This window comes from Hydra viridissima, unplaced genomic scaffold, assembly GCF_058129835.1.
Source record: "Hydra viridissima isolate aposymbiotic clone 2 unplaced genomic scaffold, HvirCarnegie_v1 scaffold_9, whole genome shotgun sequence".
Lineage (NCBI taxonomy): Eukaryota > Metazoa > Cnidaria > Hydrozoa > Anthoathecata > Hydridae > Hydra > Hydra viridissima.
The window spans coordinates 2,110,993-2,124,789 of NW_028324308.1; the positions used below are offsets into that span (position 1 = coordinate 2,110,993).

Consider the following 13,797-nt stretch of genomic DNA (forward strand, 5'->3'; position numbering starts at 1 on the left):
TACGCAATCAAAAGTGACTTAAAAGTATTCTCTTGCCACCTTTGAAATCATGGCCAAGCGTCTATTTATAGTAGAACTATTCTCACTTTAAAATCTTCTTTTTCTCTTTCAAAGTATCCCTTTACATATTTTTCTTTCCCTCTTCTTTCAAAATCTTTTTTTTTCTCTATTTTCCAAAAAATCTTCCAAAAATTCTCCTACTAATTCTCCCATAAAATCCTCTACCAATCTTCCATAAAATGTTCACATAAAAAGTTCCATATGATTTTCTAAATCGTTTTTTTTTCTGTGTCCACATATAAAACTCTTAAATCAGCTGTTGTTATCTTTTGATTGGCGTTTGTCTCTGATCTCAACTTATTTTTAAAAATCATAAAATTATTATGGCATTGTTGTATGCCTTACTAATTGAACTGTTATCATTTTACTAGCATAGCTACAATTGAACTTCTTGTCGTTATTGCGAAAGCAATTTTAACCTTTAAGTGTACGACTAAATTATTTTTCAAGGTATTGTACATGAGTGTTTACCTGGTGTTTTTTGCTGTCTCGCACTTTTCTTAGATTGAATATGTGATATGTTTGAGTCCAAGTAAAACTGAAAGATTATGTTTATAACTTCTTCCTTTTTTCCAACCTCATGGCATAAAAACCTCTCATACAAGGCCGCAGTTTTGATTAGTTGCGATTTATACTTGCATTCATGTTAGAGTTGAGAAGTAAACGCAGAATTGTGTCACGGTTGTTGTTAATTCTATTTAGAACTGATATTAGTTGAAAAGTTAAGTGATCGCACGAGCGCTCCTTAAACACCACACATGTGGTGATTTAAAACAGCTGAATCAATGAATCGATGAAAAATCCTGAATCAATGCCATGGAAAATAAGATGTATAATTATAAAAATAATTATAAGTGCAGAAGAACAACAGCAAAAAGAGTTGCGGTTGCTTCATTAGTGGTTCATAAAATGGGTATCCGGTGGAGACTTCTTCTATCCTAACGCTAATACAAAAACGATACGTATGGTCTGTGAAACGATATGACATGCTCTATATATTCGCCGCGGAAGTAGCCGCCTCGCTCAAGGGGTTTAATTTATTAACGAGACGAGTTAAACTTTTTTTTTAAATCAATTGCAATTAAATATAATTTAAATTGTATCTAGTATTAGATAATATTATATGATACTAGAAATATTATATAATATTGTGTAATATAAGATACCATATAATATTAAGTATTATGTAATATTATATAATATTAGATATAATTCTTTATAATATTATTAAATTAGATATAATGTTATAACTAAATATAATCTTAATTAGAACTAATATATTGTGGCTTCAAACTTCTTGTAGACTGGGAGGTGAAAAAAGCATCAATCATTGGTGTTGATGGTCAAGAGAATCTCGAAGACTTCTCAAACCATCTCACAGCTTTATTTGTACTTGTACTTGCACATCGTCTTGATGAGGTAGTAGGTCAGCATGCGCAGTATTGCAAAAAAAATAACAGATATATCAATGACCATAGTGCCGACCACTAAAACGATAATTTTTGGTTTCACAATAAATACGCTTGCTTTGTCTTGACAAACGTTTTTGCGCACTGTAGGTTCAATAGCTGATTGTTCTTTTTGTTCGTTTTGACTGGTTCGCTATCCTTGTGGATACTAGACGGGATTGTACAGAAGTCAGACGAAGATTTTTTTTTTGTTGGTCCTGTTTGCAAAAGAGGACTATCTGTTGAGCATTTCCAGAAGCAGCAAGCACCTTTCCAGCTTTAACAGTCTGTAAGTTCTTAACTCGCTGTGCAGGCTTAGGTATTAAGTTCAGTTTACCTTTACCCATTATGATTCACTCACGGTATCTAGTGAATTTTGAACACCTTCAATTCAGTTAGCTTCTTCGTTAGAGCAAGTATGTTGAGCCCAAGCTGGACGTATTACATCAACATGCTGAAATGTGTTCAGAATGTGGTAAGCCTTTGCTGCGATAATAGGTAATGCATATTGCAACATTGTTGTTGATCATCCTGAAGGGCTATGTTGTCTCACACTGGAAAATATTTTTCGACTAGAACTGTATATGATCGAGTCGCTATCTGTGAAATTTCTTTACCCATACTTTGCCCCATGGGGGCTGTATAATTGGTGCACTGTGTATTGACTTTATCCGGAATATTACTTGTAAGTTCATTTTGTGTTAAAGCATTTCCAAGAAAGTTTTTTGTATTCCCTCCTGAGATGGCTGACGCTCCCTAAATATGATTTCCCAGTTGAAGTGGTTGTAAATGTGTTGTTTCCTACTTCATCTAGTAAATCCTCCAAAGTAGGTTCTTCGAGGATTTTACTCAATATATAAATGATAAAAGGGCGCCTCCAATAGCTTGCCAAATCCACATTGGCTGTTATCAATTAGATGGATTTCTTTAAACTGTAAATGGTGCATGTTAATCAACCTTTTCATATAACAAATTTGTGCAAATGCAGATAACCAACGAGAACGCCATTTCAATAATTAATCAAATAGATGTCAAGGGTTTTACGCTGGCGGATCTACAATTGGTAGGGGCAGGCCTGTTTACTAATAGGTTAAAAGTCTCGTTGTTTGGTTTTGATAAATTCATGAGTATTGGAGTTGTATCAATTTTATTAAGAAATAATCTGTTAGAATTTGACCTCCCATTACAATCCAATGCAAGAACTTTTATGCATCAGAAAATTTGCTCAATATTAGATTTCAGTAACAAAAAAAAGCTTGTACAAATTATAAAAGTTGATGTACAATTCAGCTGCTGTTCTCTGCAACCGCAGGAGAAAGGCATCAACTTTTCCGCACTTATGCTATCTCTGCGAGACTAGCATCGTCTTAACTTTACCGCACTGGTGCAAGCTTCAACAGTGATTGATAATGTATTTAATTTCTTTGTCTGCGCATTTAAATCTGCGAGAAGGCTCGCATTCTGTGTTTGCAATTACAATTTTTTCGCACGAGCATGCATACTAGTAAGCTCATCAATTTGGTGCCATTGACATCTGTTTATATTTGAACAGAAAACGCTAATGGATGATTTACTACTATCTCAATTAAAATGGCATAATGTTAGCAAGTTTTTCTTTCGATATATATTGCAACAACTACTTAAACATCTTTTTCCGCTCGGACCTTAACGTGATAAGTAATTACAGAATATATATGGAACCGCGAATTCAGACAACTTTTTGTAATCGTTCTGCAAACAATTCTCTAACTTAAAAGTATATTTTTCACTTAGAAAAATAAAATATATCCATGAATTTATTATTATAATATTGTGAGTAAGATACATAAACTTTGGATCCAATAGCAGCTTCAATTAGGAGCGAAAAAAGTTGACGAACGGAGAGAAGAAGTATCTTTGTTGAAAACAGTACTAGAGCAAGTGATTGCATCGAGGCCTGTACCTAGGTCTAAACTTAAACCAGTAACTAAACTGTTCAACTTTAGAGTCAGCCGCAACGTTCGCACATTGGCACCGGGCACGCTGCTTGCATTAGTGTAAAACTCTTTGAAACCGCTCCGCTAGAACTGTAGTCTTACTACGACGGTTGAGGTTTTTGAGTTGTTTGGAATACTCATCATGGTCCTTTCGGGCCCACCGCTATATTAGCGAACCATCTTTTCTGTCTCATTCAAAACTCGTTCTGACACTTGAAAACGCAAAAAGTGCTAAACCGGTACTTTTACACTAGTAGGCAACTATAATAAAAAAAACAATCATAAAACAAAACGTGCCACCAAACTGCTACTTTTCACTACTTACCCTGCAACAACTGTACTGTATTTTAACATGGAGCCATATTGTTTGTACAGAATCAGGCAAGTAAATGTACTAGTTGCAAATGTGCTGAATGTGATGTAGATGTAAGATGCGCATTGCTCTCAAGAATATTATACCCAAAATTTGAGATTTTTTCTTTAAATTACTTGTGTTTATTGTACTTTTAATTGAAATTTACTAAAAAAATTGTTAAAATCTTAAAAATGAAATAAATATTTCAAATAAAACTAAAAGTGTTGATAACTTAGCATTGAACCAGCAAGAAATCTGCAATTGTTATTTCAAAGGTAAAAACTGTCCGGAATGATAATGACCCATAGGGGTTTTTAAAATATTTTGAGAACCGCTTTATCGACTGATTATTTCTTTATTGTTATAAAACAAATTTATCTCCCGTAAAAACCTTAATGTTTCAATTGATTCGCTAGCAAAAAAGTATACAGTTCAAATGTAAACTGTCATTCGTATTATCAAATCGTGGGGTCCTGGATTGGATAGAAAGTCCATAAACCGAGAAAGAGGTCCGTTAAGTTTAAAATTTGATCAAAATGTGATCAGGGCGATCGATGCAAACCAGAGTCCTCTTTTCGGCGTATCGAAAAAAAACAAAACAACAGGCGTTGCCAAGTTGAAAATCCAAAAAGACAGAAAGAGATATGGCTACAAGATATACAGAAAGATCCCTACAACAATTCATCAAAAAAAAGCTTCAAGAAAATCAAAAGTGCATTAAAATGGAAGATGAAACAAAGTGTTTCAAAAACCCCATGGATATTATCATTCTGAACAGTTTTCAACAACAAACCATTGCCAGCCTGGTTTCTACCTTAAAAAAATGTTTTTTGGTTTATTATAGATAAAAAAGTTTTTCGAGGGTAATCAGACGGACGAGCGAGCTATAAAATGCTTATAAATTCTTGTGAAACATGTCATTCCTTCTTGTGAATTTTAATTTATAACAGAAATTTTGACGTTTTTTATTAAAAATCTTTATTAATGTTTAAAAAAAAAGTGTTTGAAAAGACGAACTTTCATTTAATAGTGGAAATAGAATTTCTTAATGTTCTTTGCAAAAAATGAAACTTACTTGAACATTTCTTTGTTATACCACAGATATAATAAAAGTAAATTTTCATAGGGTGTTAACTTGAAGTATTAAAAGAAATAGTTATTGATTAATTCATCTTGTTTCATTTTAGATTATTCTAATATTTTTTTCTTAATGAGTGGAGAAAGTTTAATTAAAAATGGATGGTTCATGGAAAAGAATAGCCAATGGCCAGGTCAAGCCTTTTGCCTTGAAGTTGAGGAAATATTAGTGTCAAGGAAGTCTCTGTTTCAAGATATACTAGTTTTTAGAAGGTATTTAACATAATTCTGTCAAATATAAAAAGGAACTAAAGAAACCAAATAAAACTTTGTATTCAATATAAATGTTTTATAACTGTTTGAATTAAAAAACTTGAAAGATGCAATTTATTTTGTACTCTGTATAAAATTTATAAAGTGAATAGAACAAATTAGTATGAATATTTGAATGTTTTATTCTTAATGATAGAGAGTTAAAAAACAACTAAAGATCTAAACATGGATCCAAGAAGTACAAATAGGTTTCTGGTTTTACACTATGTTGTTTTACAAATTACTTAACTAAATCAGTATGTTGCCTTAAACAAAGTTTTCTAATTGAAAATTCTTTTATTTTTTGTTTTTAGCAAAAATCATGGTAAAGTTTTGGTTTTAGATGGAGTTATACAAGCAACAGAATTTGATGAATATACTTACCAAGAAATGCTTGTCTTTCTTGCACTCAACTCACATCCAAATCCTGCGAAGGTTCTTTTTTTTATCTTTTTTTTTTTTTGTGTAGATTAATGACTGTTTTTATTCAATATCATAATCTTTGCTCAAGTTAATAAAATTTTATAGTTCTATATTATTGATATTATAAATAAAATTTATTAGTAAATTCTATACAGCATCAAACTCAGTCTTAATGCTTCTTGTCAACTTTGTTTCTTAAGAAATCTACAACCTGTTGTTGCATAGATACCAAACCCTTAGGATTGCTTTTCTCAGACATTTAGATTAATTCAATCTTTATCACCATGCTTTTACTATGTGAAATTACTTTTTGATCTGAATGTAATGTTCTCACCTCTATTTACTAATTTATTTCTTCCTACATGCTGACCCCTTTTTTTTCTATTATTGAAATACCAAGGTAAAATTATGTTGATATCTCTCTTATTTCAATAAAGTTTTTCCACTTTTTTAAGCCTTACTTTCATCTATTGTTTGATAATCTTAAGTTTTTTTTTCTGAAATTATGATCATGATGGAACAGGTTAATCTCTGAATGTCTTTTATTCATAACTTTAAAATTTAAGAGCTTTTTAATACTCATAATTTGAGTAAATTAGATAATTGTCATATTTTGCTAAGCTAAACTTTCTAGAGACTTTTTTTTAAGTCCTTCTGCTATTACCCTTGTTTGTGTATAAAATATGATTTTCAAAACACAAGTGAAGCAATATCAGAAACAAAAAAGCACACACACGCACAAAATGAAGCAAAATCAAAATCTGACTGTTACCAACTTTTAAAATCTTTAAAAAGTTTTTTTTGTTTTCTCATTAAAAAAAAAAAATCCATTTAAGTTTTCATTTATTCATTTTAGGTACTTATCATAGGGGGAGGCGATGGTGGAATAGCTCGTGAAGTACTAAAGCATCCAAAAGTTGAATCCATTACACAATGTGAAATTGATGAGGTTCTTTTTTGCTTGTTGATGTTTAGGCCAAACTTAAAAAGGTATTTGTTTCTGGTAACCACTGGTTCAATATTTTTGAGCAAGTTGTTCTAGAACCAGGTTGATTTTTGAGGGTCAGTATTGTAACAGTTTAATAAACCTGTAATAAACCTATAACTGCATAATAAACCTTTTCTTTTAAATTGGTATTCAAATAAATTGTAAGGTAAATTTAGCAGTTATTCAAAAAAAAATTTTCAATTGAAAAATAACATCAGAGTATTACAATTGATAATTCTGATGCAAGTTAGCAAAAAAAGTTGCTTCTTTATTTAGAAAAAAGGGCACAGTTTTATTTAAATTTTTATAATCTTACACAGTTACTTCTAGTAATGCATTCAAATAATTTTAACTTCCAGCAATCATAACAAAAAAGTTTTTATTCAATTGCATTTGTCATTTTAAAAACCTTTCTAAAACTAAGTAATGATTATTTAACTTTCAAAATTGCTTCTGGTTTCACACGTAAGTTCTTAAACTGTAAACAAAAGAAATCCAATAAAAGTTGCCTATTAAAAGTAAATTTTATTAGGCAAGTTTTATAGGTTTTCTTTTCTCTCTTTTTTTGAAGTACTTTTGTACCTTTTAAAACTAAAAGTTGTAAGAGTTAACATAACCTTTAGGTTGTAATAGTCAACATAACCTTTTTTTAGGCTGTAATAGATGTATGCAAGGAGCATTTAAGATCAATGGCTTGCAGCTTTGATCATCCAAAGATGAACTTGTATATAGGTGATGGCTTTGAATATATGAAAGGGCATCAAAATGAATTTGATGTTATTATTTCAGATATCAGTGATCCAGTAGGTAAGACACTCTTTATGGTCATTTTTAAAATACAATAATTATTTTAAAGTAAACATGCTTTTGTTATAAAATTCAAGGTTTTGACAAATTATTGTCTTTAATGTTCTATACATAGTATTTCTATATGTTTAACATTTAACTTATTTTTTAACATTATGTAATATTGAAATTGGCACAAAACGTGTTGTTGTCATTAATCAACTTTTTTTTACACTCTATCCTTTCTCATCTAATTTTAAGTTATTTGTAATAACAGGGGTGTTTTAACATTTTTATTGAAAAAGAAATCCAAGAAAAATGCTGAAACAAAAAGGTTATTACAAATAACTTGATAAATATTATACAGTTAATTACATTATGATAAACATTATTGAGCTGTTAGAAATTTAAGATGTATGATACTAAAAGTATCTGGTATCATAAACTTCTTAAAACTTAACACATAAATTTAAATAGTTCACTAGTACATATTTTTAACAAAATCTACTAAAAATGATTTTTAAAGAATTTATTTGATAGGAACTCTTCTCTATCTTAGTACCTACTTCAATTTGTTATTAAGTATTTTAGTAACAACTCATGTTTTTAAGATATGTAGCTCTGAAAAATTCCATTTTAAAACTTGTAATCTTTTAACATTTTGTTGAAGTCCTCATTCAAGTTGTTTGAGTTGTTCTTTGAGTTCTTTGAGTAAGGCCTTCAATCAATTGGATCTAGTTTTATTTTTCAGGATCATAAATTCTAGTAATATATCTTTCATAAAAGAAAATATCTACTATTAACAATGTTGTTTAAGTGAATCTCAGTAACTTAAATGTAAAAATGAGTTAATGAATTAGGTTCCGCATACCTCCATGATTCGTTATATTTTATTGACAGTTGACCAAACAATTTTTTTTGTTTATTTCTAGATTTTATTTCTTTTTGTCAAATATTTTCTTTTTGGTCTACTATTTAATTGATTTTTTTAAGCTTTTTTTATCAATTAGGTCCAGCAGAGCGCCTTTTTTCTGTTGAATTTTATAGACTAGTGTATTTAGCTCTCAAAGAAGATGGAATATTATCTGCTCAAGGTTCAAATTTATATAATTATTTGTTTTTTTAAATGTGTAATTGTTTTTAAGTTCAAATAAAATTTCATTTTTACAAGTCACTTTTGTTTTTTATGTAAAATATGTTTAGGAGAATCGATGTTTATTCATCTAAAATTGATTAAAAACCTATTAGAGTTTTGTAATGGCCTTTTTGCAAAAGCTTCATATGCAACTGGTTATGTTCCTACATACCCATGTGGACAAATTGGTTTTTTGTTGGCTTCAAAAAACAAGGTGGGTTTTTTAGGCATTTTATTATTTTTATGAAGTGAATCATAAACTGAAGGTTATTGTATTATATGTTCATAAATTTAGGAAACTGATTTTGAAAATCCATTGACAGTATTTACAGAGGAAGAAAAAGATGCTATGAGATTACGTTATTATGATGAACATCTTCACAAAAATGCATTTGTACTTCCAAGACTTATTAGAAAGGTATTTTATTAAAATATGCAAGTATTTTATTAACATATGTTTCTGTATATTTTAAGGAAAACAAATGTAAATTATTTTTTAAATCTTATTAGCTTATTAAATTGCAATATTATAGTATATATACTATTTTAAAAATAAATGTTTGTATATGTATGTATGTATGTATGTATGTATGTATGTATGTATGTATGTATGTATGTATGTATGTATGTATGTATGTATGTATGTATGTATGTATGTATGTATGTATATCAATAAATTGGTAAGCCAGATTCTAGTCAACTTGTATTATTTATGGTGTCAATTTAATTTCATAATATTTTTAAATTCGTGTAAATTAACATTCTATTTACGTTACAGGAACTTAGCATTGAAGAAATCTAGTGGCCTTGGATTTCAAATGTATGCTATTTATTATTGGCATTGTAATCCTTATGTGGTTTCAAAGTATCAAATTTTGAGAAATAGTATAATTACAAGTACAAAAAAGAAATTATTTATAAGTTTTGTTATAGAAATAAATATTGTATTTGAATATATTCATTAGAACAAAGGAAAAATAAAACCTGTTTTAATGTTGCTGTGTTCTGTCATAAAGACGAAGTCATTTAAACGCGATATAAAATTCGTTCCTTTCGAAAAAAATGATTGTAAAGCTAGAGGATGCCAAAAACCACTCATCGTTACACTTTTTTATAACACAATTTTTTCTCTTGGATTTTAGAAAAATGCTTATGTTAAAACAGTTGTAAAAACTGTTAACTGTAACAATCTGACTAAAACTGTTAAAATATTGGAACTTTTTTTTTAAATATTAGAAATTTTCCTTACAAACAAACAAAGTTTTCAAGTTCTTAATTACAAACAAAGTTTCTAATGTTAAAAATAAAGTTTTTGAACGTACCTCCTATCAACATTGCTGTAAGCCGCTATATTTCTCTGTAATGACTACGAGACATCTATTTGTTTATCTCTTTGCAGCAAAGGCAATCGCTGCATCTTTTTCTTGTTATTTATCCAACTGGTCAAATGCATATTGATCAATATTTTGCCAATTGTACTGAAATTGTTTAAATAATGGAATTTATAGACCTAAATATACTTGTAATGCTGGTGAAACAATTGCTTCCAACATGATTTCACCTATATATGATGTCTGCAGGGAAACCATAAAAAGTGTTTTTCCAGCTTTTATTCAATTGAAACATTAGCTTCACTTTCACAACTAAGTGTTTGATGCAGTTGTATTAAAGTCCATTCAATTTACATCATCTATTATTTGTCAATTGCTTATAGCTTAATGAACAGCTACTGTTTTCTACTACATCTACTGTTTCTCTACCTGTTCCATGTTCCAAATAGAGTGCAGGTGACTAAATTTACTTTCAGATATTACCTGTAATTATCTCCTTAACTTTACTATCCTATTGAGCAACCAAAGGAGGGTATTAAACCAAAGGAATGCTTGTTTCTTCCTTTTTGTTGTGCTCTATGAATCGAGTAAAAGCTTCGCTCTAGTTTCCTGAATGTTCCCCTGCATTTGCAATCATAGTTATAAGTTTTAAAGAGTCTAAAAATCGTTTATCTTTGCTACACCTAATGATATAATTAAGTTCATTTTCATGAGTTTTTTCTTCTTTTAAGGTCCTTCTTTTGATGTTGATGATTATTGAGTCTTCATCTAAACATTGTGTTTCAAAAGGAGAACTGCTGCTACTGATTAACATAAAAGAATTACAGTTTCATTTAAGTTTGCAGATTGATGTATTTGTTTTTTCTTAAGAACTCGTCATTTTTTGCATCTCTTTGTCATTTTGCTTCTTTTCAACCATCTCTTTGCAGTTTTTGAGATGTCTTACCTTCTTCAATAGTTATCATTTTGTTTTGTTTCTTCAATAGTACCTTCTTCAATAGTTATCATTTTGTTAGCAATTAATATGTGCAATATCAAAACGTTCTTGTAAAATTTTCCTTGCATCTTTTTTGTTTTTTCAAATTGATGTTCTGACTTCTGTCCTTGTTTTTCTTTAAAATGCGAGTTTCATCACGTAGTTTTTTTTTGTTTCCTTGACTATATATTACACTTTCGAGTTGTTGGTAGGCTGCTTTCTCCCACGCTACTAATACATCATTCACAATTAAAGTCGATGCTTTTGAGATTGTTTGGTTTTTATCATTTCTGCAATTCATAAACCATGAAAGCACTTCTTTATTAGACCGAAACTCACTATGATTCAATCAGCCAGATATAAGTTTTGGTTCTTGTTGCCATGATTTTTCAATGAACGATCTAAAAGTTCGTTTAAAGTTCGCATCCTGGGGCTTAGTTTATTTCGTTCTGCGGTCAAGTAGCTTTTAATAATTTAGCTAATAGCATTACAGTTTGAAGAAATGAATTTAAAAAAATGAAATTTGAGTTTAGTTCAAGAGGTATTTTTCTATTTGGCGGAAAAATACTTTTGAATGTTCAGAAATTACCTGGATAATTCTGTCTCAGTGTTAAAGTTGAGGCTTACAGTTTGGGGCTACATGCAGAAACAGGGTAGGGCTAGATTAGAGGGATAGCTTAAGCCTAGCAAGCATTGACATCAACATTGTTATTACTGTGAGGGCGGGGATTTTTTGTTCGTGATAAATTTAGGTCGTCCTCTGTTATAGTAACCGAATTATGTAGGCATTTAACTATTATCAGTTTTTACTGACCCCTGCACTTTTAAAATCAAGATAGCATTTCCCTGTATAGACTTTTTCAAGTTCAATGCAAAATATTAAATTTTACGTACAAAGATTTTTTTGGCATAAATACTTCAATAATACTAATTTATATAATAAGATATATCATTTTACCAAATAATTCAGCAATTCATATGAGTTTTTCTAATTAGAGTTTTGAAATTTACTAATCCTTTATGTAAATACTCACCAATATTCTGCGCAATATTTTGGAAAACATACAACTTTGAGAATTGCTTTCTGTTAGGAAAATTCATTACTTAGGCAAATTCATTACTGAGCCAGAAAAGTTATTACCGAGTCTTTGCTTACTGAGTCATTTTGTATACTTTACTTACTGACTCAGTCATGTTTATGAAAGCAATATTTAAACGATTTGCCGTCCATATTTCAGTTGTTAGGAAGGTATAACTGGCAACAGATATATTACGTTTAACTAAATTAAATAATTTATCATATACTTTTAGGACTATATTTTCATTAGTTATGGGTATTTAGAACTATTCACACTTCTTCAATTATTTTTTTAAAGCCATGATCTTTTACAATCATATATGGTTGATTTTCCATCGCTGACATTTCTGCATTGGAATTGTGGATTTTTAATTTTTTTTTTATTCCCGGTAATTTTAATTGTTTTTTTAAATTTTTATTGACGCAGAAGAGGCTTCGATGAAAAAATTTTCTCTTTTTCAGCTTATATATATATTGGTTTTTTTTTTGTTTTTTTTTTGACTATTTTGATAACTCCATGTAGGTAAAAACATAAAACAAAAAAAAAACCTATAACTAATATAGGTAATCATTTTTAAATATTTTTGTTTATTCAAAAAAAAAATTCTTTACATTTTTACTTCTTTACACAGAAAGCCAATCTGTGATAAATTTATCTTCAATTGTCTTTTTGAAATCTCGTTTCACATTTTTTAAAACTCTATTTTTAAACTCTGTTTGATGTTTTAAAAAACATGATTTTCAACAATGTCTTGAGATTATCAAAGATAACTTTTCGAGATTAGCCATCAACATTAACTTGAAGTATTTGGCAAATATAAAAAAAAGTTAATAATTGCTTTCACTTCTACCAAAAACTTTAATACAAACATTCAAATAAATTTGTAAACTGCGGAGATTCAGCGTCAAAAACTTCTATGTTCAACAAAAATTAATAACCGAACTTTGGTGTTTGGAAAAAAACCAGATAAGGTGTATCACTACTAAAAAGTAAGCTGACGTGTCCATGCGTTCTTTAAACAATTCGTTTTAAAGATAATTTTAATATTTATTTTTACTTTAAAAAGACCAGAAAAAAGAAAGATTGTTCCCTTTGTCTTAATGCTCCAAAAATAGAGTTTGAGTTTGCCAAAAAAGGGTGGCCATAGCCATCTTAGTAATACTTTTAACCCGGTCCCTGTTATAGTGTTATCATAGAAACTTTTAATATCAAAGCCTAATCACGTATCAAATTACATGTTCATAGAGTAAATAATTTCTAACCCTATGTACACCCTAAACTACTTATTTATAAATTGTCACTATTTACCATTCAATAGCGCACTTTTTTTTTTTTTACGTTAATTGCACCACAATCTAATTTTATTTAATGATTTTTTCATTCAATTGTTGTTTTTTTAAAACTATTTTTATAATGTGTACCTAATATTTGCAAACGTATACTAAAAAAAAATTAGGTGGTAAGCTTGTACTGTTGCCTGCGTAACAGAAAAGTTATCATATCTTTTTAAAAAACGATATTCTGTGTTTGTTTTTTTAATTTTTGTGCCTGACATGTCTTGAATAACACTAGAACGTAATGGATAAAACGAAAGGACACTGAGGAAAAGTAAGACTGGCTGTTTTCTACTCTTAAAATAAGACTTTTTTCTGGGTTTCTACGGACTGTCAAGGACATCAATTAAATATCCATCGCAAATGATAAAAAAACGAATTGAATTTGTTATTTTAACATTAACAAAAAAATAAGACAATTTTTTAATTAAACTTTTTAAGATTTATAGTTTTTTATATATTTATATATTTATAGTTTTTATATATTTTTTAAAAAAATTGTTTTTGACGTTTTCGA

The 13,797-nt window shown here is 29.3% G+C and overlaps 1 protein-coding gene across 2 annotated transcripts; it reads left to right on the plus strand.

Annotated features, from left to right (window-relative positions):
* Nucleotides 1-5,002: 5,002 nt before the first annotated feature.
* On the plus strand, nucleotides 5,003-9,550 carry LOC145185886 (spermidine synthase-like). Of its 2 annotated transcripts, none has more exons than XM_090096937.1 (8): nucleotides 5,003-5,189; nucleotides 5,543-5,663; nucleotides 6,508-6,600; nucleotides 7,293-7,446; nucleotides 8,436-8,519; nucleotides 8,629-8,774; nucleotides 8,856-8,978; nucleotides 9,339-9,550. In XM_090096937.1, the coding sequence occupies exons 1-8, from the start codon at nucleotides 5,050-5,052 to the stop codon at nucleotides 9,360-9,362; spliced, it is 885 nt and encodes a 294-aa protein (XP_089953063.1). In that variant the 5' UTR covers nucleotides 5,003-5,049; the 3' UTR covers nucleotides 9,363-9,550. The 2 variants fall into 2 exon arrangements, with proteins under 2 accessions (XP_089953063.1, XP_089953064.1); XM_090096938.1 differs by having other exon boundaries at nucleotides 5,025-5,189; nucleotides 6,508-7,062; nucleotides 7,263-7,446.
* The last annotated feature ends 4,247 nt before the right edge of the window (nucleotides 9,551-13,797 follow it).